At 43.3% G+C, this 26,676-nt stretch overlaps 1 protein-coding gene across 1 annotated transcript in view; it reads left to right on the top strand.

Annotated features, from left to right (window-relative positions):
* CENPK (centromere protein K) overlaps nucleotides 1-7,906 on the top strand; it is a 48,035-nt gene extending 40,129 nt beyond the window's left edge. The window contains 1 exon segment of the mRNA XM_067568540.1: nucleotides 7,301-7,906. Coding sequence (XP_067424641.1) covers nucleotides 7,301-7,459 — 159 coding nt within the window. The 3' untranslated portion in view covers nucleotides 7,460-7,906.
* The last annotated feature ends 18,770 nt before the right edge of the window (nucleotides 7,907-26,676 follow it).

Here is a 26,676-nt window from a genome sequence, read left to right on the forward strand (position 1 = left end):
TCAGTGTGGAGGTACCTGGCCTGTTGCCTACTGGTCACCAATGACTTATCCATGCCAGTGGATCCATGGGGTCCCAGTGGAATCCATTGGAAACCCAGTGGAATCCATGGGGGTGCTCCGTGGTTTCAGAGGTCCTGCTCTTCGTCTTGATTGAGGGCAAGATCTCCAGTCAGATCTGTGGTGGTGACCATTTATCTGTCACAGGCCCAGGTACCTGTGGTCCTTCTCCCTGTGGAACCTCCAGAGTCTTCCTGTCCAGGTCCTTCAGCTCTGGATCAGGATCCGGCTTTGGCTCAATTAAAGGCCTCCTCTTCATTTCCAGATGATTCTGTGCTGCCTGGCTCATCCTTCCTTTCAGTACCAGAGGATTTTAAGGTGTACCAAAACCTTTTGTGGCATGCTTCCCTCGGTTTCCAAACTGAGTTCTTGTAAGAGAACACCCACAAATAGTGGGTATCCTGCTGTCGTCTACCCCTGAGAGAATCGCCCTCCTTATCAGTTATGGGCTCCAGCTAAAGCCCTCTGGAGCATGCCAGCTTCAGTACTGCCTGCTAAGCATGTGGAAAAGCTTCATTTTGTTCCCATGTGGGGATTTGAGGGATTTTACTCCCATCCAGCCCCAAATTCCCTAGTTGTAACTGAGGTGAATGACAAAGCCCAACAGTGCAGGTGCAAGTCCATCCACAAGGAAAAGGACTCTAAATGATTGGCCGTCAAGGGCAGGAAGATTTACAATTCCTTACAGATGCAAATTGCTAACTAGCAAGCCTGGATTTCCAACTATTATTTTGTTAACTGGACAGCTAAGTCAAAGTTTGCAGACCAGCTGCCCAAGGCCGTGCGAGAGGAATTTCGGGCATTTGTCACCGAGGGCTGCTTGATGACTAAGATGTCCTGGCAGTCTGCACTAGACATTGTGGACACCTCAGCCAGGATGATGGCCTCTTCAGTAACCAAGAGAAGGCTTCCTGACTGCAGAATTCGGGCATTGCCCCTGATGTCCAGGAAGCAATTGAGTATTTTCCCTGTGATGGCCAAATGCTGTTCTTGGACAAAACTGATGAGATGCTGCTGTCCTTCAGGGATTCCAGAGCTACCCTTCAGTTCTTGGACACGTACACCTCGGCAGTGCAGGAGTACCATTATGGCATTCAACAGCAGCAGCAGTGTTATCTGCAGCTTATGTTTGGCCAGCCTTTCCCTCCTCCTTGGCAATGGGACTACCTCAGAAAGAGGGATAGATCTACAGGAGAAAGCAATTGTGCTCTGGGTTTGGCCAGTCCACATGCCCCTCTCCACCACCCATTTTGATTCCTTGGTCCAGAGCAATCTTTCAGTCATTGCTCCTCCCTCCTCATCTCCCCTCTTTGGGGACAGGTTGGCTGCTTTCCTAAGCACCATCAGATCTGTTTGTCATCTTCTTCCTCTCCACACTTCTTACCCACCCTCTATCCCCATCCCTCTTCAGGGACCCCTTACAAGATACTGGTCCTCAAGCAGATCTGCTCTCTGCTGGTTCTGGGAGCAGTGGAGGAGGTTCTTCTGGAACACAGGGTCACGGCTTCTACTCCCAGTATTTCCTGATACCTAAATCCAAGAAAGGGGTAAGACCCACTCTTGACCTTCAAGGCCTCAACTAATATATCAGGTATATGAGGTTCTGAATGGCCATTCTATCAACTGTTCTCTCTGCGTTGTCTCAGAATGACTGGTTTGTTGCTCTGGACCTTCAGGATGATTTTGCCAAGCCACAGAAAGTTCCTTCTTTGTTATGGCAGAATGCCACTTTCAGTATGCAGTGCTTCCATTTGGCCTCTCTTCTGCCCCCTGGGACTTTACCAAATACATGGTTGTTGTTATAGCATATCTCAGGAGGAAAGGATGACTGATTACAGAGGGGAAGATCCAGAGAGGAAGTTCTTGCTTATGTCAGCACCGTATTGCGCTTGCTTGACAATCTAGTTACTATCCTAAACACGGGGAAGTCAAACTTAGCTCCCAATCAAAAAATTGAGTTCAGTGGCGCTCTGTTAGATTCCATAACACTGAAAGCATTTCTGCCAACCTACTGTTTACAGACAATTCGCCACCTTTGCCTCAGTCTGTAGTCTCAGCCTTCCACGACACTTCAGACATATCTGCTTTCACACCGGTGATTCGGTTGGCAAGCTTGTGCCTTTGCCCCCTTCAAATCTGGCTCTGAACAGTCTACTGTCCTACTCTTCACTGTCTAGATAGACTGGTTCATTTTCCTCCACTGGTCCTGGGCTCTTTGCAGTGGTAGATCCATCCATAGAATGTTTGCACAGCATTTCCTTTGTCCAGACCTCACCAACCAGGACGCTTCCCTGATGGTCTTGAGGGGTGTGCACCTGGGGCTGCTGAAAATACAGGAACTGTGGTTAAAGCAAGAGGCCTCATTCCATATTAGTGTGCTGGAGCTTTGGGCCATCTACAATGCATGTCACACTTTCTGGGACTGTATCAGAGACTTAGTGTTTCAGATATTCACTGACAATACCACCTTGATGTATTAGGTGAACAAACAAGGAGGAGCAACCACAGGTTACTCTGCCGAGAGGCAAGTTTTGCATTAAGGAGAACATTACTCTAAAAGCCATTCACTTTCCGGTGGATCAGAATCATCTCACGGACCATCTAACTAGTATTTTTCTCTGAGTCAGGAGTGGTCTCTGAAGATAGGTCTCCTTTGGGTCATCTTCAGAGCCTGGAACATTGTGATAATCCACCTGTTTGCTCCAAACAACAACAGAAAATGTATTCTGTTTTGCTTTCGAGAGGGCATCAGTCCAGGTTCCCTGTCAGACGCTTTCCTCCTCACCTGGCAGTTGCCTCTACTCTACTTTCCCCTGATCCTGATCATCCCTCAAGTCATCCTCAAGCTTGAGGCGGATTGGGCCAACCTTATTCTTGTTTTCCATGATGTGACCGAGACAGTGCTCGTTCTCTTACCTTTTCTCAGTGTCTGTTACCCGCACAGTCTAAGCCAATCACTCCTTTCGTGGGCTCAAAGAGTAAACCAATCAATTTAAGGCACCCACTTCTACCCTTCTGTGGACTTGAGGTGCAACCATCTGCAGGTTAGTAGGAACTTTTTCCCAGTGAAAGAGCCTTACACAATAATATCCTTAGCTTGTATTTATTAACAATTAATCAACAGAATACACTTGCTAAGCATACAACGCTCACTACTCCCAATAAGGCAGACGAGCTTCTCCCGATGGCCAGTCGGAGTTGGATCATTTGGGGAGCTCCAGCTTCTTCTGCACGGAATGGTTGTGCAGATTATCAAGTTCTGGCAGCTTTTATTTTGGTCTATGTCCCAGAGTTAGATTCCAAAGAACTTCCATTTGTATCCCAGTTTATATAGTTAAACTTTCGTTAAGGTACAGATAAGCAGGACCTAACATTTTTATTAAAATATTACGAAACAATATTTTAACCAATCCTAGCACATTCCGAAACAATTCTTTAACCAATCCTAGCATATTATCCCTTACATACAAGAATCAATTCAGATGTTGTGAAACCAGTTACACAGCAGACAGAAACTATTAAAAACCAGACAGGAACAATTAAAGGTAAAAAGGGAATTATAGATATTTCCCAACTGAAACAGCTGGTAAGTGGTTTAGTCAGACAGTGTTATCTTGCAAAGTTTTCCTTTAAACATTTTAATGTTTGTCTCTTGATCTCATCTCTGCTGTTGCTACACTTCCTTAGGGCTCAAATGTTTTCTTAACAACCAGATATTCAATTGTTTTCTACAATTTAGATGGGATGTGGCTCCCCACTTTTAGCTAATGGCTATTGCTGCTGTTTCTTACTGCAAAAAGGCCTCAGACCACCTAATAGCTGCTGCTGCTACTTGCTGCGAAAGGGTCTTAGATCACAGTCTATTCATCCTCCCATACCATTTCCTCCTCATCCTGACTAACCCACTCAACTAAGGAAGGCCTCACCTTGCATCTTGAGCTCAGCTCCTTTCATTTGATAGCATGACTGGTGCAAGGCTGAATAAGAAGGAAGTGTGGTGTTCAGTGGCTATCCAACAAGTCCTTCTTAACAGTAGAAAATCCTCCACTAGATGGTCTATGTGATGAAAAGGAAGCAATTTTCAGTATGGTCATTAGCCTGTGGAATCCAGCCAATGCTGGCCTATAGCCAGGAGATTTTGGAGTACCTGCTGTACCTTTAGTCATTGGGGCTTGCATTTAGTTCATTGAAAGTGCATCTGGCAGCAATACTGGCATTTCATCTCCCCATTTAGGGAAGACCGGTCTTCTCCAATATCATGGTAGCAAGATTCTTAAAAGACCTTCTGTTGTCTACATCCCCCGGTCCAAAAACTGGTTCCTCTGTGGGACCTTAAAGTCCTGGTGGCCTTAATTGAACTGTCGTTCAAGTCCCTGACATCTTGTCCCTTCCTGCTTTTGTCAGAAAACTGCATTTTGGTAGTAATAACATCCACAAGGATTGTGTGAAAGTTGCAGGCTCTGATGGCAGAACCTCCTTATACATAATTCTCCAAAGACAAAATGACTTTACAACTGTATCCAAAATTTTTCTCAGAAGTGTTTTTCAGTTTCATTTTAACCAGGCAGTATATTTCCCTGTATTCTTTCCTACGCCACATTCATCTCTGGAGAAGCAGAGTCTCCATATTTTAGATGTCAGGCAATGTCTTATCTTTTATCTGGACAGGACTAAACCAGTTTGTGCTTGACCTCATTTGTTTGTGTAATATGCAGATCGCATGAAGAGTCAAGCGTTCTCTTCATAGGTGATCTCCAAATGGATAACTTCATGTATGAAGACTGCATATGAGACAGATCTTGGTTATGTCCCCTCAGCGGGTGTGAGCTCATTTTATGAGCATACAAGCAACATCCATAGCATTCCTGAGTGACATTTCCATATTGGACATTTGCAGGGCTGCTATGGGGTCATTAATGCATGCGTTCACGAACCATTGCACCCAAACCACATCTTCTATGGTGGAGGCAAGCTTTGGTAGAGCAGTCCTGCAGTCCCTGTTTAGGTAGACTCTGAGCCCTGGGGAGGTGGAGGTACTGCTTGAAAGTCATTGAAGAGGACTACATGGCTGCATTTATTAGAAGAAAACAAAGAAGCAGCAGCAGCAGCAGTTACTTTCTGTAACTGTGGTTCTTTGAGGTGTAGTGCAGATGTGTATTCCATGACCCATTATCTGTCTCCTCTGTATCGGAGTCTTGATTCTGGGCATTTGGTATGAAGGAAAAGAGGGAGGGTTGGACTAGTGCTGCCTCATATAGCTAGGGGAGGGCTATGGCCACGAGGCGCAAGTGCCACCCATCTCCATGATACTGTTTGGCAAGTTTCTGTGGCTATACAACTAAGTGGAACACACGTCTACATCAGCGTTTTCCAATACGGATGTGCCGCCAGGCCCAAACAGGGGTGCCGCAGAATTTTTTGAAAAAGTACATATGAGAACAAGGGGGGGAGCCGCCTTCTGATTGGCCGTCTGCCTCATTGCTGCACCTGCTCCAGGGGCGGAGCAACCAGTCAGAGTTCAATCTTCCTCTCTTTCATCCTCCCCTCCTGTGTGAACAATGGGTTGGTTTCTCTGCCCCTCCACTCCGCTCTTGCTGGGGGTGGGGAGAAGAGGTCCCTGGAGCTTGAGGTGTGCCATGGCAGAGAAAAGGTTGGGAACTACTGTTCTACATCACATCTTGAAGAACCACACTTATAGTAAGTTTTTTTACTGTGTATATTTTCTGCTATACAGGTACAATATCAATAGTGACAACTACTTAACTGGAACCATGTCAGAGACAATGGCAAAGAATAGATATAATTCACAAAAAAAATTAATTATAACCCACATAAACTTTGGATTTAACTTTATTTTGTATAGCAACTTTGTATATACTCCTGCTTATGTTTCCATAAATAAATACAGGGAAATACAGAGAAAAATTTTGGTAAATAGGCTGCTGGAGTAAAGCAATGGAATGTTTTGAAAGAAGGAAGGCAATTTTGATGTGAATATAAAATGAATGAGGCTATTTGGAGATGAAGATTCTGATGTTTTCTTTATGTTGGGAAGAAGGCAGGCAGAAACATTGTGTATGGGCTAAAGTCTGGAGAACTAGAACTTGTAGAAGTCATAGAAAAGGGAGTTGCAATAACTAAGGTGAGTAAAAATGAAAGCCTGGGTCTGATTTAGGCAGCATGGGTGTCAAGGCAGTGGTGTTCATGGACAATATTGTGAAGATGGCAGTAGGCAGATTTACAAATATATGGACTCCAAGAACAGGAACAGAGACAGGAGCCTGATGTTCAGATCACAGACAATGGAGTCAAATGCAAGGTCTAGGTCGAGAAAGAGAAAGGGAAAGAGGGTTTGAGGGTACTTATCTTGTCCCAGGATAGGAGGGCGGACTTGTTTGAAAGATATAATTGAAGAAGTTGACTAACACATTGATTCATTTGGTTAAGACAAGTAGAGTAGACAGCGAGGATACAAAGTTTTAAAGGTATGAAAATATATGTGTCTTTGAGTACCATAACTGTAAAATTAGTAGTTAAGGTTAAAAGTAAATAAAAGATGACTGGAAAGAGGGAGCAGAAAGCCAAAAATATAACCTTTTGGGACTCAGAAGGCAGTGTCTTATCTCATCATCACTGAAAGAGCAGCTAGAAAGGTCAGATAATGGAAATTCCACTGTGTTTTAAGTCTGAAGCCAGGTATGGGAGAAGGAGCCTTTGTTGGCAAAAGAGGTCATTGGGGAGCTAAATTGCAATGAAATGAGAAAAAGGTAGTATCAATTGGTGAATATGAAAAAGAGAAATTATCTAAAATGAATGTTTGCCTAACTTTCTCTTAACTTTGGAAGCCTGTATTAAACAGACACTAAATCTTAAATTCCTACACTGTCTCTGCGTGCTTTCATTTTAAGAACTAAAAAATTGGAGTTACATATCATTATCTTTTGACTGAATGGTTTGCATAACTATTTACATACCTAAAATCCAATATAAGCTTTTGATTTATTGGGGGGAAATTAGAATAGTGTTGAATATAGGAAGAGAATCAACGTCAATTTTGTATTCAACAATTTGATACTTAAGCAAGTCAATTATTCATTCTTTAATGAATAATTTCTACTTGGAGCAGGCTTTATATCTTTTAGGTAAGCAATTCTTATGATATCTGTGTCCGTCTTTCATTGATTAAAATAAATAATCAACTTGTTTTATGCATATTTTGAATCTCATTCTCTTGCTCTTCCAGAGTCTTATAAACAAATTAATGAGTACACCACATGAACCATATTTAACAATCAATGACTCGTTCTGGCCACCTTATGTTGAACTGCTGCTGCGATATGGAATTGCACTGAGACATCCAGAGGATCCAAACAGAATACGCTTAGAAGCCTTTCATCAGTAAAAACACCTTTGTGACTATTTAAAAAAGAAAAGTGTGTTGAACCAATACTCATACTTTAAAAATGTGTGATAAAATATCAAAGAATATATATATCATAAGTCTTTGGGTGTTAATCTTCTGCATGGACAGGGACTATTTTTTGACAAACCATACCTGTTTTAAGTGTGGTTACTTACAAAGCTTGTGATATGACAAAACTTTCTTTTAACTTCAAATGATGATAGCCATTAGTTGTTGACTTTGATAGGTGTTACTATCCTGTGAAATTAGGTAGTGCTCCTATTCTGGAAAATTTTCAGACTGCTTAGATAAGACTCAAATTCAAGTTAAAGACTATTGTATGCAGAAAAATTATTAAAGCTGTTTAACTGGCTTTTGTTGATATATTTAAAAAATAATGTTTTGTATATGGCATGTTTGTTCTTATGTAATGCCACCCATTTAACATTTATGCTACATTTCTGTGTTGTGTTAAGGCTTGAAATAACTCAATTCTGTTTGTAGGTTTGAAGATTAGCAATCTGAATTTTAAAAAAAATTGGAGAAATAGCTTCTTCATGCAAATTGATTGCACTCAGGATGCCTTGTGAACAATGGCAGAAAACAGTGTTGGGTTTGAGATAAACATTCAAGGGAGTCCATAGGTCTCTTTGTGCTGAAAGAGTTGGAGATTGTCCATCATGCAACTTTGGGTTGGATGGGTTTAGTGTGCGGGTGCTGGGTGGTGTTGGTGGCCTGTGTTATATAGGAGGTCAGACTAGATCAGTGGTTCCCAACCTTTTTGAGTGAAAGCCCCACTAGTTAACACTAGGTAAAACATACCTTGCCCCCCAGGTCCACACCCCATCACTGACCATAAACACATATAACCACTATAAACACATATAATGATAGTAACACTAAATTACATAAATAATAATAAATTACTCTTACCTGTTCCATGCACACTGCACCATCATAGTGAGAACTCTGGGCTTGTAAGTCCTTCACAAGTGACAGGACATTTGGTGTTACATTAGTAGCAGCAAGTCTTGTGCACATCAAGTTTGTTGTGTGCTTTTGTTTTGATTGCTACAGTTGCACTGAATACAGTTTCTGATAGATATGTGATTGGAAAGAGAAGAATGATTCTAGTGGTTGCATGTGAAGATAACTTAGAGTCAACATTTGGTCCTTTAACAAGCCAAAATTTTTGGTGTCCATGCTCCTGAAAGTACTGCTTCCAGAGTGAATTTTCTTGGAGGTCTAGGAATTCATCTTCACAATTCAGGTATTCAATATCATTTGTTTTTGCAAGGAACAGGTCCAAAACCTATGTATCTCTGGAAAACATTCAACATTGGAAAATCTTGAGTTAAGCTCCTCTTTAAGTGCTTTCATGTGGTTAATAAACTCTCTGAGGAATGATGTCAGTGGCTTGCCTGCACACTGTTTTGACAGCAAGGAAAACTGAGTGAGATCTCCTTTCTCAAGCTTGGCGATTCGAAACTCCAGTTTCCGACTAAAAGTATCAATCGCCTCCTTGCACTGCAGTATGTTAGCATCGGTCCTTTGCAGTTGTTGATTTGCTGCACTGAAAAAACTAAAAATGTCTGCCAGATGAGCATTTTTAATTAGAAAATCTTCAGTTACTTGATCTGGCAAAGCAGGGTTCTGTATTTGTAAGACCTCTTTGATTTTTGTCTTTCAGTTCAACAAAGCGAACTAACATTTTTCCATATGAAAGCCACCTAATCTTGGTATTCAATAAAAATTTGGTGACCTTCATCTTCACACAATTCAGCAAAAAGTCATTTGTTAATTGATAGACCTTTTATGTAATTTACAATTTTAATAACTGTTATAAGTGTGCCATCGAGGTCTTCTGATAGTTTTTTACGTGCCAATGCTTGTCGATGAATCATTCAATGAAATATTATGCAGTTGGGAGCTTTTTCTTTCAAGCGATTATTGGAGCCTTTATTTCTACCCATCATAGAAGCTGCGCCATCAGAACAACATGCAATGAGGTTTTTGTATGGCAGGCTATGCACTGTAAAGTAAGAGTCCACTTATAGAAAAATAGCTTCACTTATTGTTGTAGTGGAAAGGTTAGCTGACCTTGATATCTTGCTTTAATTCTGTTTCATCAATGTATCATGAATAAACAAGAAGTACCATCTCATCTGCCACTGTATGTCTCATCCAGCTTGATTTCAAAATTACTTTTTTCAATTAGAGTTTTTTCACAATTTTCTGCCATTTTGTTTATTCTGTCCTTCACTGTATTGTTCGATAGTGGTACAGCCTTTAATTTATCTGCAATCTGGGACCCACAAATTGTCTCAGCCATTTCAGTACAAGCTGGTTTGATCAACTCTTCACTGACAATATGGTTTTTTTTTTTTTGTTTGTTTGTTTTTTGCAATTATAAGTGAACACTGAAAAGAAGCTTTGCTGACCTTCTGTGCGTCACTCCCCACTTTTGCAAAAGCATCTCGTATATTAATTGGCTTGTTAGAGGGAAATTGCAATCACATTCTTAAAAAGTACTCATGGTCTTTATTTCTAGTTTCAGGGTGTTCGGTTTTCTGGTGTCTTTTTAATTTGCTTGACTTCATGCTGTCATTTGCAAGCGTTTCACCACAGATGGAGTCCTTTCATAAATCCTAATTCTAGCTAGCTGTTAAAGTATAAACATGTCTTCTTTATTTTCTTTGTGGGTGGAGGTCCATTTGCAGGACACTTTGTATCCACATTGTAGTTTAAGATACACCAGAGATCACAATATTTCAGATACTGCACTGTTAATTATCATTGCTTCACCATTTTGCAGTTAAATTGAAAGTCTTGTAATGTTGCAAGTTATCATAACAACCAATAATACATTTAGTTGCCTATCCTAAAAATGTGATAGCATATTTAAAAACACACCACTATTATAAGTTTTGTTCACTTATATATATATTTAATTTTACTTTTATGGTGAACTTTCAAACTAAATTATCTCAATATTGAAGCCTTATTAACCCTTGTAATCTTTGATGCTCTTCCCCGGATGGGGTCGTGCACCCAAGGTTGAGAACCAATGGACTATATGATTTAAGGGCCCTTCTGGCCTTAAACTTTATTACACCAACTTTTCTCCTGTATATCTCCTAAAATGAGTCCCTTAGCACAGTGTACCACTTTTGTTACTAAAAGTGCACTTCAAATCACCTACATTTTTCAGATTTGATTTAACTTGTAATATTTAATATCTGTGTTCTGTGATTTTCTACAGCTTGTAACGTATCTGACACGTGGAATTCATCAATCCAGCAAGAAATCTTCTGGATAACCATGCTTGTCTGATCCTAATTTACTTAAATGTAGCCCTCATCACAGTTGCACCTGAGCATATTTTAAATTACTTGTGCAAGGTTACACAGGAAGCCTGTGGCCAATCCTGGAATTGAAGCCTGAAGTTCCATGTCTGCAGGCTTGTAGCAAGTGTAACTTTGTGAGATATAACCTACCTTTTGTTTAACCAGATGGTTTGTTTAACCTGGTGGTTCGCGAACCTCAGCTGCAGAGATGCTGTTGTATAGACCTTGCGGCCAAACAGGTCTAGTTTTTTGGCTTCCTTGTTCTTGGGGGTGTTACCCTGGGCCCCCTGTCTACCCCTCTGGTTCACTGCATCCACCACTAAGGAGCATGGTGTAGGGTGATTATATAGATACTCAACCCCCTCAGTGGGCACAAAGTACTTCTTCTCGGCTCCCTTGGCAGTAGGGGGAACCGAGGCGGGGGTTTGCCAGAGGGATTTACCCAACTTGAGCACCCTCTCGTGGACGGGGAGGGCTACTCTAGATGGGCCTACCATCCCAGAAACCCCGAATAGGGGGTCATCCTCCTCTGAGAGCTCCTTTAGTTCTAAATTCAGGTTGCTAGCAACCCTTTTTAGCATGTCCTGATGAGCTCTGAAATCAGGCAATGGAGTCTTACGGTCCCGGGAGGTGACGTCATCGGGGGATGAGGAGGAGGATTGAGGAAGTGGCCCCGTGGAGGGGCCTTCCTCTGGCTCTGATCCCCCTTGGGGGGGTGGCCCTTGTCCTGGTGGGTCATAGGAGGAGGTAGTGGCGGGGCCACTGAAGAGTGGAGCAAGGCGGTAGCCTGGCCCACCTCTGTACCCCAGGGACCCTATGGTCACTGCCAAGGCCCCTGAGGCCACGCTGAAGTTGGCATCGGTGCCAACTGGGACACCCGGTGCCGAGATCTGGACCTGGAACCGCTAGACCTCCGCTTACTTCCCTTCGCAGGGGAGCGGCTCCTGGAGGACGACGAAGGCGAATGACGGTGCTGTCATGTGCGTTGCCGGCGTGGAGAGGAGCTACTAGAGCTGTAATGTCTCCCTCTCGACGACTTGCGTCGACACTTCCCCCCGCGGGAGCCGTGCCGTGAGCAGTGCTGTCAGTGCCGACGCGAAGACCAGGACCGCAAAGATCGGTGCCGACCAGAGGAACGGGACCGCGAGGTGTGGGACCGTCCGTGAGATGTCACATGGGCCGGTGCCAGAGGCATAGTCGGTGCCGGAGGAGTCGCTGGTGCTGGTGCCGGGGGGGGGTTGGTACCGGTGGAGCTGGTATCGAGATGTATGGCACCGGGATCCGCGCCGGGCTGGGTGCCAGGTATCGAGACCAGTGCTGTGAGCTGCGGTGCCGAGATAGGCTCTCCATGGAGGACTGGGAGATAGCCCTCTGTGAGCTCCTTGACCACCCTCGGTGCCGCGTTGTTGTGGAGTTTGAGGACTCGGTGCCGGAGTTGGGAGGGGAGCCCGCACTCTCTACCCTCCTTGACCGTCTGGGGGGAGACTTGGACCCCTGTCTGCACCAACAACCGGGGGCACCCAGCGCAGGTTTACCCCGAGACGCAGGTCCCCTAGCCCTCGGCACGTGCCGCGGCGAACACCTCTGGCGTCGATGGCCCTTGCAAGGGCCCTACCCCACTTCACAGAGTCGGGGAAGGCTCTCTGCGTGGAGACACCGGTGCCGGAGTAATCTCGACGGCACGTGGCTGGGGCATCTCCTGACTCCCCCGGGGCCGGGTAGGTGGTGCGGGGGAGTCTCGGCGCGCGGAGTCCTTGTGGCGCTTCGGGGCCGGGCCCTGGGTCGATGACGCCGGTGCCGGAGGAGCGCTCCGCACCGAGGAGACGCTCAGTGCCACAGGGGAATGCGCCGGTTCAGAGTCGGGACGGTGGGCGGACTCCATGAGAATAGCCTTCAGCGCGCCTCTCTCTTCTTCTGGATGCGGGGCTTGAAGGCTCTGCATATTTTGCATTTGTCCCTGCAGTGCTGCTCCTGGAGGCATCGGAGGCAGCGATCGTGAGGGTCGCTCATAGGGACTGGTTTGGTACACTCGGTGCACGGCTTGAAACCCGTTGAGCCAGGCATGGCCCAACGCGAAGAAAAACCCCCGAGGGTTTCCTAACTACCAAATTAACTGCTTCTAACAACACTAGCTACTAAGGGGCTGCGACTTGCAGAGCAAGAGGCAATGTTCCAGCAACCGTCAACGGGCGGAAAGAAGGAACTGAGGGCCCGCGGGGTCGGCAGCGCCCTATGTACCACGGCATGAGCGCGGTACTCCAGGGGGCGCCTGAGCCGACCCTATGGGGCTTGCTGAGGGGAAAAAAGTTCCGGGAATCTGTGCACGGGGTGCGCACACACCTATAGTGGAATGGATATGAGCAATCACTCGAAGAGAGAAGAATGAGAAACAAATAACACATGACAGATGTGTAGTCACATTGCTTAATGCACTTCTGAAAGGTGCCCAGATACTATGGTGATGAGCACAGTATAAGAACCTGCATAGAATAGTACAGAATATTCATCATAATATGTTACCGTATATGGATGTTTGTCTGAATTTTGACTGACATTGTACTGTCCTTTTATCAACCTTCCTCTGAAATTCCTCAAAGTCTAGCTCAAGTCTTAACTAACCTAAAGAAATTTGTCACCTTCAAATTTTGCCACTTCACCCTTCTCAAGGATGCTTAGCTGTTTCTCAGTTGGGCATTTGGTTCTTCATTTTCCAAAATTTGCTTTTTAATATCCTAGTAATGTATTCCCATTGCTAACTAAACTTTTCTTTATCCTCCTGCACCCTCAGGTGCATAGGCTGTCCAATTTCCACCATTTATTTTGGCTTTGTGGTGGTCTGTTCAGGCTTTTGAGTGTCATATTGATGGATTTGGCTTCTTCCTCTATTGTTCTCTAGGTGCTCTCTTTCTCTACCCCATTGCTTTCCATATTATCACTTGACATGGAAGTGGTCCTAAATATGTCCATCGTGTCTTCTTACTATATTTGATTCTTTAGGTAGGTTTGGTCCTACAATTTCTGATGTTGCAGAAATTCTTTCCAATTAATTCTGAAGATCTTTCACATGCATTTACTTTGGAATGAGTCGATCTTACAAATTCTGTTGTAGATTTTCATGACTTCACTCCATAAAGGAGAACAGAAACGATACTGGTGTTAAGAATTTGTATTTCTGTATCAGTGCCGATCCATGCTACGTCTTCAAATCTTTTCAAGTTTATGAAAGTTATTTGCTGCTGTAATGCTCGGTATTTTTATCTCGGTGGCGGGATGGAGCAAATGGACAAAATGATTTCAAAAAGTGCTTGTTTATTACATGAGATAGCGTAAGAAAGATAAGAGCGGGAGTCCTTCACCATACAGGAACAGGAGCTCCAGCACAAGTCTTAAAGTAAACAGTATAATGAAGATACAATCAACCACAAGGATATAAAGTAGCAACTTACAGATATGCATGGACATATTATACTAGGGGGAAGTGTCCGTGTTTATGCATTGTTATTGTTATCATGAGCTGAGCAACAGCAACAATTAGTAAACAGTAAAGTGAACCGTAAAGCAAGGAGGAAACCCGCCAAGAGGATACCTACAGCAATATACTCCTGGGGGCCCATGGATCTAGTAGAGATAGATTTATCTAAGCGGGTAGAGGGGCGCTTACCAATGCAAGAACGAGGAGACCCATATTTCGTTCTGATAAGCGGGTGGCGTCCGGGGAACCATCCTGACGGAGGCATCCGCTATGGCTTCCTCGGAGTCACGGAGAGTCTCAGCTTGGGGAGGCTCCCGGGGGACTGATATACTCTTTTTCCCTCCTCACCTTGCAGTAAGCCTTACCCAGTAATACATGACGTATATCTCAATCCCAGTAGGGATTGGGCCTTAACACTTAGTTGCTATTAGTCTATTGGTAGTTAGTTAGGGGCTTTCTGGAATAAGGTGACGTTAGTTGTTTACTTCAAAGAAGAACTTATCTATAGCCATATTTCCACTTAAGGTATTGCCAAAACAGGAATTATTTAGCTTATCAAGCATCAACAGGTGTATGTTGTCGTCTCGGGACTTTCCAGACCACATGGCACTTCCTCCTTCGGCCCAGGGTCGGGCAGAGGGCAGTGTCTGGGTTGTGCTCCTGAGAGGCCTAACTCTTGCTTTACTTGCTGTAAAAGCTTTAGCAATGCATTCAGGGCCTTGCTCTTGTCAAGCTATACTGATTTCGCGTCACAAAGTCTTGCGCACCCTAACAGCTGCTTTTGATATTTGTTGCTTGACATGTAGCATGGTGTCACCATCATTGCACATCTCACTCCCTAGACAGGTAGAATGGCATACTTCTTCTAATATTTTTCCTCTGCTCTGATGGCTGCTTTAGGGATATTGATAGCCCTATATTTTGGCTTCCCTTTGTTGATGAACAAACCAGCTTGTTTTGCTGTGCCTGCCAAAAATTGAATCTTGTCTTCCATCAAACTATGTGTTGAACTTAGGTTGACAGGGTAATGTCATCAGTAGAAAAAAGGTAATCTAATTGTGCTTTATTATTTTCCATAAAATTCCTTGGTTGCCTTTTGCAATTACCTTCTTCATGATATAGTTAATGACCAGTGGGGACATAATACACTTTTGCTGTACTCTAGTTGTCACTAATGGCATTAATACTTCTCTCTCTACTGGAAATGCCTCACTGGATACATCCTAGGAACAGGATACCTACAGATTCCTCCTAGGATCTTATTTGCTTTTTTCACAACCACATCACATTGGAGGTTGATAGTCATCTGTGATTGACCACACATCCACTTTTTCTGTTGCTTGCAACTTGAAGCCCAGCTTGTTGCAGAAATTCTTATTATTAGACCCATAGTGCATGACCTTGCACTTTCTATTATTGAGTTTCATCCCACTTCTCTCAGTCCAGCCTTCATGTCATCCAGATCTTCCTGTATGGTATTCCAATCCTCCTCTGTATTGATGATGCTTCCCAACTTTGTGTCATCAGCAAATTTCATTCACACACTTCTTTTTGTGTCAGCCTCATTAATAAAAATATTGAATAAGATTGGTCCCAAAACCAATCGTTGAGGAACTCCACTAGAAGCTCCCTCTGTTACCCAAGAACTCCAAACCCACAAGGCCCTATGCTGGTTTGGGGATACTAATAATACTGCACCCAGCCTACTAATTCTAATATAATTGGTTTCTAAATTGAAAATCAGTACAATGAAACATGGAATAAGCTGCTTAAGACACTACAAAACACTATAAACTATATACAATATACCATTATACATAAAAAAATTCTAAAATTGTAATACAATATTCACAACACAATATGGTATTTATTTAGCACATGCTACAATGTTATGAATTGTAGCTGGGGGGGGGGTCTCCCTCTGAGAGAGACCCAGAGGGAGAGCCAAACCCACCCTGGCTGTTAGAGCCCAGAAGGAGATCACCCGTCTGAAAGCAGGTGAGCGGGCCCAGGCCTTTAGAAGCCAAACGGACACCACCTGACCGGAAGCAGGGGGGCGAAGCCAGGCCTTTAAAACCCCAGCCTGCGAGCTCAGTCAGGCGGGGATGGCTGAGGGAGAAGAATGCCTCTCCCCTGAGGCTCTCAGCTAGAACCAGGCTAGCAGCCCACGCTGATGGGGAGCGGCCGGCCCTAACCACAGCCTGGGGACTGGCAGAGGGCCTATCCGAGCCGCCCTCTGCCTGGGAGCTGAAGGAGGGCCTATCCAAGCCACCCACTGCCTGGGTGCCGGAGGAAGGCTGACCCGAGCAGTATCGAGCCTGAGACCTGGAGAACCTATCAGTCCTACCCGTGGCCTAGGGGCCGGAGGAGCTGCCTTCCGTAGAGGAACCCATGGAATTACCGGAGCTGCCGCCCATTGATGAAGAGGACCTCGTAGGACTACCACACCCCAGTGACCTGGAGGAGTCAGGCATCTGGGGGTATGGAGAGGAAGAAGCCCAGGGACAGCCATAGACAGTGGTTGAGTCAGGGGCACCTCTGTTGGTGTGTTGCGGCCGGAGCCCTGCTGACTCAGTGGCAAGCGCCTGTGCCACTACTAGGGCCCTGGGCTGGGACGCAGTGGAGATGGGTGGGCCTGAGTCCCCCTCCTCCCTTCCCTAGCCATCCCCGAGAGAGCATCACCCTCCTTACTGCTCCAGAGAGCAGACCTGCTTGCTTGCCAGCCCTGCCTAAGGGCCGGGGTGCCAGACTGCTTGCTTGCCAGCCCTGCCTAAGGGCCAGGCGAAAGACTAGGCTGCTTCCTGGCAGGGGACAGCCGGGAGGAGTGGTCCCCCTCTGAGAGGGACCCAGAGGGAGAACCCTGGACGCTGCTCCTCCCCTCCCCCACAGGGGCACATCCACAGAATACTTAACTGTGGCATGGTATAATAATGTACAATGTTGCAACACGTATAAAGAAATTCTGCATACATATCTATAAATCCTTAACACAAGTAATATCAAGCTCATTACAATGTAGTAAGCAGTTTCCTTATACATATGTATACAGTAACATTACAATAATATACTTAACAATACTATTATAAACATTATATGAGTGCTGGCCAGGCAATCATAGAATAGGTGGGGTTAAAGATCATTCAAGCACAAGCATCCAGCTTTATTTACAGTCTTACCTATACACTCCTTAATTTTAAGGAAAAATCATACTTAATTTTTGATTGAATCCCTTTGATTCATCTCTTTGTTCCTTCTGATCTGTCACTCTGCTGCTGTAGCCGCCACTGCTATTGCTTCTGCTTCTCCTCCTGCTCTCCAGCTCCTCTTCAGCAGTCACGATCACCCACATCCAAGCCTGTCAGTTCTCTATCCTATATATGATTTTTCTGACCCTTTGTTTAATTATTTTCTTAATGTCAGTCAGTAGTTTCTTCCCACATAGGGGTGAGATCATCTTTGACCAATCAGCTGTCCACTGTGCTAATTAGTTTTACCTTGTTTATCTCAAGTTTGGACCTTACCCCGATCTTACGCCAAGATATTTTCAACCAATCAGCTACCTAATATGCTAATTAGCTTTGTTTATTTACTTCAAACTTGGCTCCTTCTTAACTCCACCTCTTCACCTATGGGCCCTTCCATTCAGGTATTAGGTATGACCTTTATCTCACCCCATCCTACCTTCCTGCTTTTGGTCAGTTTCTTAATACCTCCATTTTGTTTTTTTCTCCTCTCTGACTGGTGACATCATCCATCACCATTTTGGATTTCTAACTAAAACTTACTCTAAACTATTTAATTACTACGTATCATAAGCCTTAAACTTAAAACTAACTATGGCTACACTGTCAGCGACAAAGTCGCCACCGTCAGATCGATTTATCTGGATCAACTGAGCAGTCAGTGAAGCCCCGCTCAGTCAATCCTGAAGTCGACATACTAAAACCACCTCCTCAAGTGGTGTAGCGCTGCGTCAATGGGAACGCGGTTCCATCGGTGCAGTGCAGTGAAGACAGCATGCAGAAGAGAAGCACAGAAGTCAACAGGAGTTACGCAAGTTCTTTGCGTAACTCCTGTTGACTGCCGCTGAATCACCGAGGTAAGTGTAGACCAAGCCTATATTGCTATTCAGGCCTAATCATTATGATACTGTCACCATTTTTGCTTTTCTGATTAAAGCAGATAAAATCTTCATTGTTTTTTCCCCTCTCTGTCTGTTTTTCAGCTATGTGGGTAAATGCTGGTCTCTTTATGTGAGCTAGAGCAGCTTTAAAAATCTCTTGGATCATCTCCAGTCTGATAATTCACCTTTCAGCACAACCTATTGCCTTTTTCCCTTTAACCAGTTCTTTATCCATCTCACAGTACTTGTATTAATCCCCATCTTCCCTGATTTACCTAATAATTTCTTGTGTGGTACCTTGTCAAATGCTTTACTGAAGTCCAAGTATATTAGATCTACTTCACTTCCTCCTTATATAAAAAAACCCAAACAGTTATTTTATCAAAGAAGGAAATCAGGTTAGTCTGGCATGATCTACCTTTGATAAATCCATATTGCATTACATCCTGTTCACCATTTTCTGCCCTGATTTTAATTATTTTTTCCTTCACAATTTATTCTAAAGACTACTTACTACTAAGGTTAGACTTAATAGGTCTGTAATTGCCTGGAACATGTTTGTTCCCTTTCTTTATCGTAGGTATGACATTAGCTATTCTCTAGTCATATGGTGCCACCACCTTATCAACTGATTTATTAAAAATCCTTGCTACCAGACTAGCAATCTCATGTGCCAGTTTTTTTAATATTCTGGGATGGAAATTATCTGGTCCCCCTGATTTGAACACATTAAACTCTTTACATTTTTCTTCCAGCTCAGGTTTGCTGATTTTCATTTCTAGATACTCATTTCCATCAGCTGTACTGTCTTCATGCTTATGTTCCCTATTATTATCCTTACTGAAAACTGAAGCAAAGTATTCATTTAGTTTTTACCCAATACCTAGATTATCTGTAATCTTTTCCCATCCACACTGTATAGTGGCCCCAACCTCATCCTGCCTTATTCTTTTTTTATTTATATAACTACAAAATCTCTTATTATTTTAATTTCTTTGGCAAGAGCTAATTCAGTTTGACTTTTAGCAATTCTCACTTTTCCTACATTTTCTAACTTTCATGATGTAGGTTTCTTTGCTGATCAACCCCTTTTTCCATTCCCTGTAGACTCTCTACTTACTCCTCATAACATGTTTGAGGTGGTTTATTCATCCAGCTGGGGTCTGGAGTCTTTTCTTACCAGTTTTCCCCCTTGCTTGGGATGCACATTTCAGACTGGTTTTATTTATTTATTTATTTATATTTATTTATTTATATATATTTATTATTTATTTATATATAGATAGATAGATAGATGTATAGATATATATATATACACACACACACACACACACATCTATATATAGTTGACTTGAAGATTGTAATATTTCCTAAATCGATATCAAGGTCTGATGGTAGATCTTCATCACGTATTTCTAGTAGTTTGCTTGGGCTTGGTCTGTTTAAAACAGACTGTGAATATTCTGCTCATCTGTTCCTTTGCTCTTCTGTACTAAGAGTCTTTCCATATGCATCTTTAATAGGGCATCCAGTTCTGCTAAAAGTTTTCCTATTAGTTGTTTGATTGTCTGATACGAAGTTGTAAGGTCATCTCTTTAATTAGCATCTTCAGCCTCTTGACATTTTCTATCAACATATGCCTTTTTCTCTCTTCTAGCACTCTTTTATCTCTGTCTAAAACTCTATATTCTTGCCACTTACTTGTCTTTTTGCATGTCTGAGAATTCATGAGTTTTGCTTTATACTTCCCTTTTCCATTGGTGCCCAAGTAGCATTGTCAATCCATTCTTCCCATTTAGATTGTGATTGCTAACTCTATTGAATTCAAATAGCTGATAGTCACTGGTTCCAGATTTCCCTCTTATGCTTACATTTTCACTTGGCTGTTTAAAATCCTAGATAGGCGCTTCTCTAGTTGGGATGGAAAGTTAGAAATTCTCACTGTAGTGGTTTTATTATGAGTCTTTAAGTTAATTGATTTCTAGATACTACTTTTCACTAGTTACTTTGTGCAGTTGAAGGCCTGGATGAACAACAAAATTGTGTCCTAGAACACTTGTATATGCTGATCTACATATTCCACACAAGTGTTGACTGACAGTCAGTTAACTGGAGTTACAACATAAGCAAAAACTCTAAATAAATTTTACAGTGTTTCCCCAGGCTATGTCTTTTACTTATATTTCACCCCTCCAGTGATCCTTCTAGATCCTGCCTTTAGATTTTCTCTTCGGTCTTCCCAGTTTTATTGATGAGACAACCGTATTCTAGGTCTATTCTCTAGTTTAGGAGTAGAGCTGCAGATTTTTCATGGCATTTTTATAAAAAAATCACATAAAATCATGGTAAAAGTCACAGGTTTAGTGACAGCTCTGCAATTGTTTTATTTAAAAATGCCCTGACAAATGAGGCAGTACCGACCACCATCCTCTGTCTGGGCACTGCAACCATAATCCCAACCTGGTGTGGAGGGAGGCCTGCAGGGTGAGGTTATGCTGGGCTGGAGAGTGAGCCCACCCTCCCTGTACCCACCAAGGCACCAGCGGCTACTGGACTAGGTCCCAGCGTTGAGAGGGAGCTCACCCTGCAGTCCAGGAATGAGAAGTGGCAGCTCCTGAGTACTGTGTGGCTTTGCCTGGCTACACACTCTGGGTATTGGCCTGAGGTGTCAATTCTCAGCACCACTCAGGTTTGGTCTGCCTCTTTGTTCCCTTATCATGATGGAGGGTTAGCTGGCCAAACCAGAGTGGCGTGGACTGCGTGCCTGATCACAAAGTCCAGAATGAGGAACCAGCCCTACAGGACACAGGAGCCACTGCTGTGGGGTGAGTCACAGACACAGTGGTCATGGACAAACACAAAGCTCATGATAGCTGTGACTTTTTTCCCCCACCATGACAAACATGCAGCCCAAGTCATGAGGGAAGGCTGCTACTTATAACCAGACACACTTTCCCAGAATGCCTTGGAGCAACCTACAATTCCCAGGATTTTTCTGGGAACTACATCTCTCAGAATTATCTTGTTCAACACTGGTCCTGGGCCAGGGCCATGCTTGGCCAATCGCTCCCTTAAAGAGTCAGCATGCCCTGTTACAGAGAGACAGTTGGATGAGGAGGTCTTGTCCATGTAAACAATCAGCTTGACTTAATCTAGAACCTTCTGAGGAAGCAGTGCTTATAGGGAAAAGGGGCTGTAGACCTTCTTCCATCAATGGCAAATAACCAGAAAGATACTTGTGGAAAATAATTCAGAGGAATCGTGCTATAGAAAATGCTTAGGCCTTTCAAGCCTTCAAAGACCTCAGAGAAACAGGCTATATTCCAAGAAGCAATCTCACATCTTTTCCACAGATCCTCCAAATTCCTATCTATCTAAAGTAATAAGATTCAAACAGAAAAAGCCTCTGCTATTCTGAGCATCTATATTAGTAAAGGGGAGCTTTAGGTTTTGGGATTCGTTCAAATGAGAGAGAGAAAACCACAGATTTGCTAATTCAAGGCCAACTCGACTAGCCAGCTCTGGCACAATTAAAATTGAGAGTTTGGAATTTGAAAGGAAGAAGTTAAAATTAAATAGCTATTTCAAAAATTTGACTATAAGGCTATTAGCATCCAAAAGAAAATTAACAATAATAGTATATAATGAGATCTGGAGCCAGTTCAGTGATGTTCAGAGAAAAGAACATCCATACTTTAACATATAAGGTCAGAAACATTCTGGAGATCTTACAGAGTGGCCTCTGTAAGACTGGGGTAAAAGTGAGCACCCTAGGAAAATATGTCAGCAATAACCATCATAGTAGCAAGGTCTAGCCCAGTGGTTATCTCCTTGCATTCCACTATAACCAGGTTCCACATCTGTCACCCCAGTTCTCTCATTCTATTAATGGAATCTCAATTGAGTACTCCAAGCACTGAGTCATCTTATACTTGAACTCCTGAATACACTCTCCATGGTACTTCCTCTTCCTCAAAGTTTCAGTTGTCACATCAGCCAGAAAAATTCCTGAGTTTGGAACCCTTTCAATCCATATTATACCTTCCACAAGGATAAAATTTGGTCCTTAGAACAGAGTCAGAATTTATCCTGAAGGTACCCTTTTTCACAGATCTCAAAATATGTCTCTACCCTCCTTCTGCCTAATCCCCAACTGCCCTTAATATGGCAAGGGTAGTGAAGATTTATATTTGGGAACGCCACATGATAATATAATCCATCACCACTTTTATTTTCTACTATCGTTGTCAACTGATTTTCTCTGCATTCGCTGTTGACCATAAAAGTGGGCAGAACTTTTAGGGTATATCTACACTGCAATTAGACATCCACCACTGGCCCGTGCCAGCTTGGCCTTGAGGGGCTCGGGCTGCTGCCCAGGCTCTGGGACCCTCCCATCTTGCAGGGCCCTGTCTACACCACAATTAAACAGCCCTGTGAGCCTGAGCCCCACAAGCCCAAGTCAGCTGGCGTGGGCCAGCCGGGGGTTTTTAATGGCAGTCTAGACTTAACTTTTAGAGCCAGAATAGGTACCATTTTTCTCTTGGACCGCCTCTCTCAAGAAGTCAGAAGGTTGTCTTCTCTTCAAGAAAGTACCACAGTGATTTTACCTGAAATCAGAGGTTCAAATGCTCTAACTAAAAATCAGATGTATTAAGCATAGAGAGAAAATCATATTAATGGGAACTATTGGTACATATGGGCACCACAAGGCTTTTTTTTTTTTGGTAGTGGGTCCTTCAGTCTCCAAATAATAGCCCTATATTCTGGTCTGATAGATATAAATTAATTTGAGTTCCCCATATCTCATTTATACACATCATATCTATGGCCCTGTGTCCCCCGCAAAGTTGTGAGACCATGTCAACCTCCTTGTGGTGCTGGCAAAGATGATCATCCTCCAGTCCAGAAAAAGGAAACTCATTAAAGAAGTTCTCTGTGACTTTAGGGCTACTTCCATTCCCTTATTGTCTCACATCTCCAAGCAGAGTTCCTCGGGGAGGTGTCCCCTGACTCCTTTGCAGAGCAATGGGCACTATCTGGGGTTTTCTGCTCAGTGTTCCTGTCTGAATCCATTGTTCTAAATCTATGACCTTCACCTTGTTGCTCTTTTTTCATTTTTTGTACCCTGGAATTGGTTGTCTTCTGGGCTCTATGTCCCTTTTCCTCATCTGAGAGGGCAGGCCTTCATTCTGGTTGGGTTTAGGTCCACCCCACCAGGAATCAACAAAATTGCCCTACCCTAGGTAAAAATAGTTCTCTATATTAAAATTAATTTAGCTAAAATACAAAGCTCTGATCAAGATGAGGTTAAAAGATTCTTATATTTACTAATAATTTTGGTCTTAGACTTTTACTGATGAGTTTATATAATGCACAGTTGAGGTAATGCTGCTGTTAGCAAGTTATTGCTGCTTTTGATAACTTGCAATGTCTTAACTTTAGAATGATATATTTTGTTTCCTGATTATCACACACTTTTATGATGCTATTTATATTTCCTCAGGCCACCCCTTCAGTTGTACTATTTGCATATCTTCTGCATGGTACCAAGTTTTCCCTTAATTTGTTATGAAATCATATAATTACATTTAATTGTTTGACTTTGAAGATGGATTTGTGGCAAGTTGCTACGCTTGTTTTCATTTTGGTTGCAAATCAGGTAAGCATGTGGCTCTCAAGGGGCTGCTTGTCATCATTTTTGTGTGTAAGGTTTCTAGCAGATACCTAAGTGAGCTATTTGCTTGCTGTCTTGAGAGAGGACAGGTGGTGTTAATGAAGCAGCATGAAGGCTGTTGAGCCTCAATATTGTGAGGCAGTCATAAGCCTAGGAAAAAGTCAATGTGTCTTATGTCCCAGTGCACATTGCAGTAGTTCAGTTGGATGGCAGTACATTCTTCAAAAATTTGTTTGCCTTAACTTTAAAAACAAAAAGGTTCTCAAAAATCCATTAAATTATAGATAACATAGCATTGGAGGCATACACTAAATATGCACCTGTTCACATTGAGTGTCTACTGTGCCCACTATTGGCCCTCTTTAGACTAAAGCAACCAATTCTGTGCTTTTGACAGAGGGCAGTGATTACTGAATTCTTTTTTGCTTTGGATTTAGCTATCTAACCATAACTTTTAAAAAAACTTTCTGGTTCCCAAAAGTAAAAATCCAGTGATTAAGCCACTGAGCCTTTTTTTTTTTTCCCGTATTTTTGGGCAAAACTAACACTATGTTTTAGTTCAAATTGTTTCCAGGTTAAACAATGAACATTCCAAGGCACCTCGGCAGTGCCGAACTCCCCATAATTATAATCAGCCATAGTTACAAAAACTTCTTTGTTCTGCAGAAGTTTAAAATTCTGTACTTTACAAAGTTTATTATGTCAAATGAAACTTAATATTGTCTTCCCTTTTTGGCAAAAAATACTGTTTGCAGGTGCTTCCAAATGAGCTTTTGGATTACAGTGAGCCAAGACAAATGTAATTTTGATGGTGTTTCTATTGTAACTATAAATTGGGACTCATTTACAAGAGTTGCTGGAGGCTGTTTCAGGCAGACATACTTAAAATACAAATTACCCTGGATTAATGTTGTAGTATACTTGGTAAATACACATGGTCACTGCAGTCCTTTACTACTTATAATTGATGAGGAAATGATTTATCAGTTGCTCAAGTTTCCCCAATGTTATAAAGTGCTTTTGTTTGCTAAAGAGAACACTGGGGATTACTGATCGGCAAAGAGTTAAATTGTTACTCTTGGTAGAATGATCTTCCAGCGGTGTCTTTTCTAGAATTCTAAATTAGTTGCAAAAAATCCAAGATCAGAAAAATAATAGAACGGCTCAGTTTCCCTCTGTGAATTTTGCACCTTATGTAAAGCTCATAAGAATAAATTGTTATACTAATGAATGTACCCAAACAGAAAGTATTAACTTATAAAGTGTGTGTGTGTGTGTGTGTGTGTGTGTGTGTGTGAGAGAGAGAGAGAGAGACCTGATATACTGATGTCCAGCGTCAGTGACCCAACTCGAATTTGAAAATGGAATCTGATTTTATTTTAGTATCTTCCCTTAGTAGAGCCATTGTGTCTCTCTCACTAATTTGGAGAGTTTTGTTTTGTGCCAAGCCTTCACAGTTTCTTAAAGTTTATATATTTGATTAAGTCCAGGAACATGTTTGTTATAGTTCTGCAACACTGAAATGAGCCTTAAGAATAATGGCTTTATTGTAGTTAAGAGAAGAACCCAAAAGGCTAAAGTAACCATGAATAAAGTTGCTTAATAAAAAGGGAGCAGATCTGTGTTTCATCATAAAAAAGATGAAGCTGCTCAAGTGAGTTGAATTGAGAATTAAATAACGTTCTATCTTCGAGTGATTGCTCATATGCATTCCAATGTAGGTGTGTGCGCGCCCCGTGCACAGATTCCCGGAACTTTTTTCCCTAGCAAGCCCCGCATGGCCAGCTCAGGCGCCCCCTGGAGTGCCGCGCTCATATCGCGGTATAAAGGGCGCTGCTGGCTCCGTGGGTCCCCAGTTCCTTCTTTCCGCCTGTGACGGTTGCTGGAACTATCGCCTCTTGCTGCGTGCAAGTAGCTCATTCCCTAGTTGTTTGACTGTTTTTCAAAGTTTGTTGTTCTAATAGTTGTTATAGAGTTAGTTTAGTTTGTAGTTAAGCGTTCAGTTAGAACCCCGGACGGGGTTCCTTCTACGGGAGTCATGCCGGGCTCCACTGGCTTTAAGAACTGTGTCTTGTGCACCAAAGCCTTTCCTATCAGTGACCCGCATGACCGCTGTCTCCGGTGCCTTGGAGAAGAACACCGTCGAGACAAGTGTAGAATCTGCAAGTCCTTTAAGCCTCGCACCCAAAAGGAGAGGGACGCGAGGCTAAAGGCAATCCTTATGGAGTCGGCGCTCCGTCCAGCCTCTGAGCCGTCCCGGTCTCCGTCAGCACCGAGTGTGTCGTCGGTGCGGAGCGCCCCCCACCGGCCCCGCTTTCGGCACCGCAGAGGGGCTCGAAGGGGCCCAAGAAGTCGGCCTGGCCCCTGGCCGCACCGGAGATCTCCCCCCGGCCCTCGCAGGGCGTCGGGGGAGTACGGAGACGCCCCAGCCACGGGCCGTAGAGTCTACTCCGGCACCAGGGTCTCCGTGCGGGTTGCCTCCCCCGACTCCTGGGGGTGGGGGAGTGCACCCGCAAGGACCGTCGACGCCGGAGGCATTTACTGCGGCATGAGCCCTCATGGCCATGCCTATGCCTCCGTCCCCCCCTCGGCCGAGGG

The sequence above is a fragment of the Emydura macquarii genome, unplaced genomic scaffold (assembly GCF_026122565.2).
Source record: "Emydura macquarii macquarii isolate MOO-44397 ecotype Brisbane River unplaced genomic scaffold, CSIRO-AGI_Emac_v2 contig_2897, whole genome shotgun sequence".
In the NCBI taxonomy this organism is placed as follows: domain Eukaryota; kingdom Metazoa; phylum Chordata; order Testudines; family Chelidae; genus Emydura; species Emydura macquarii.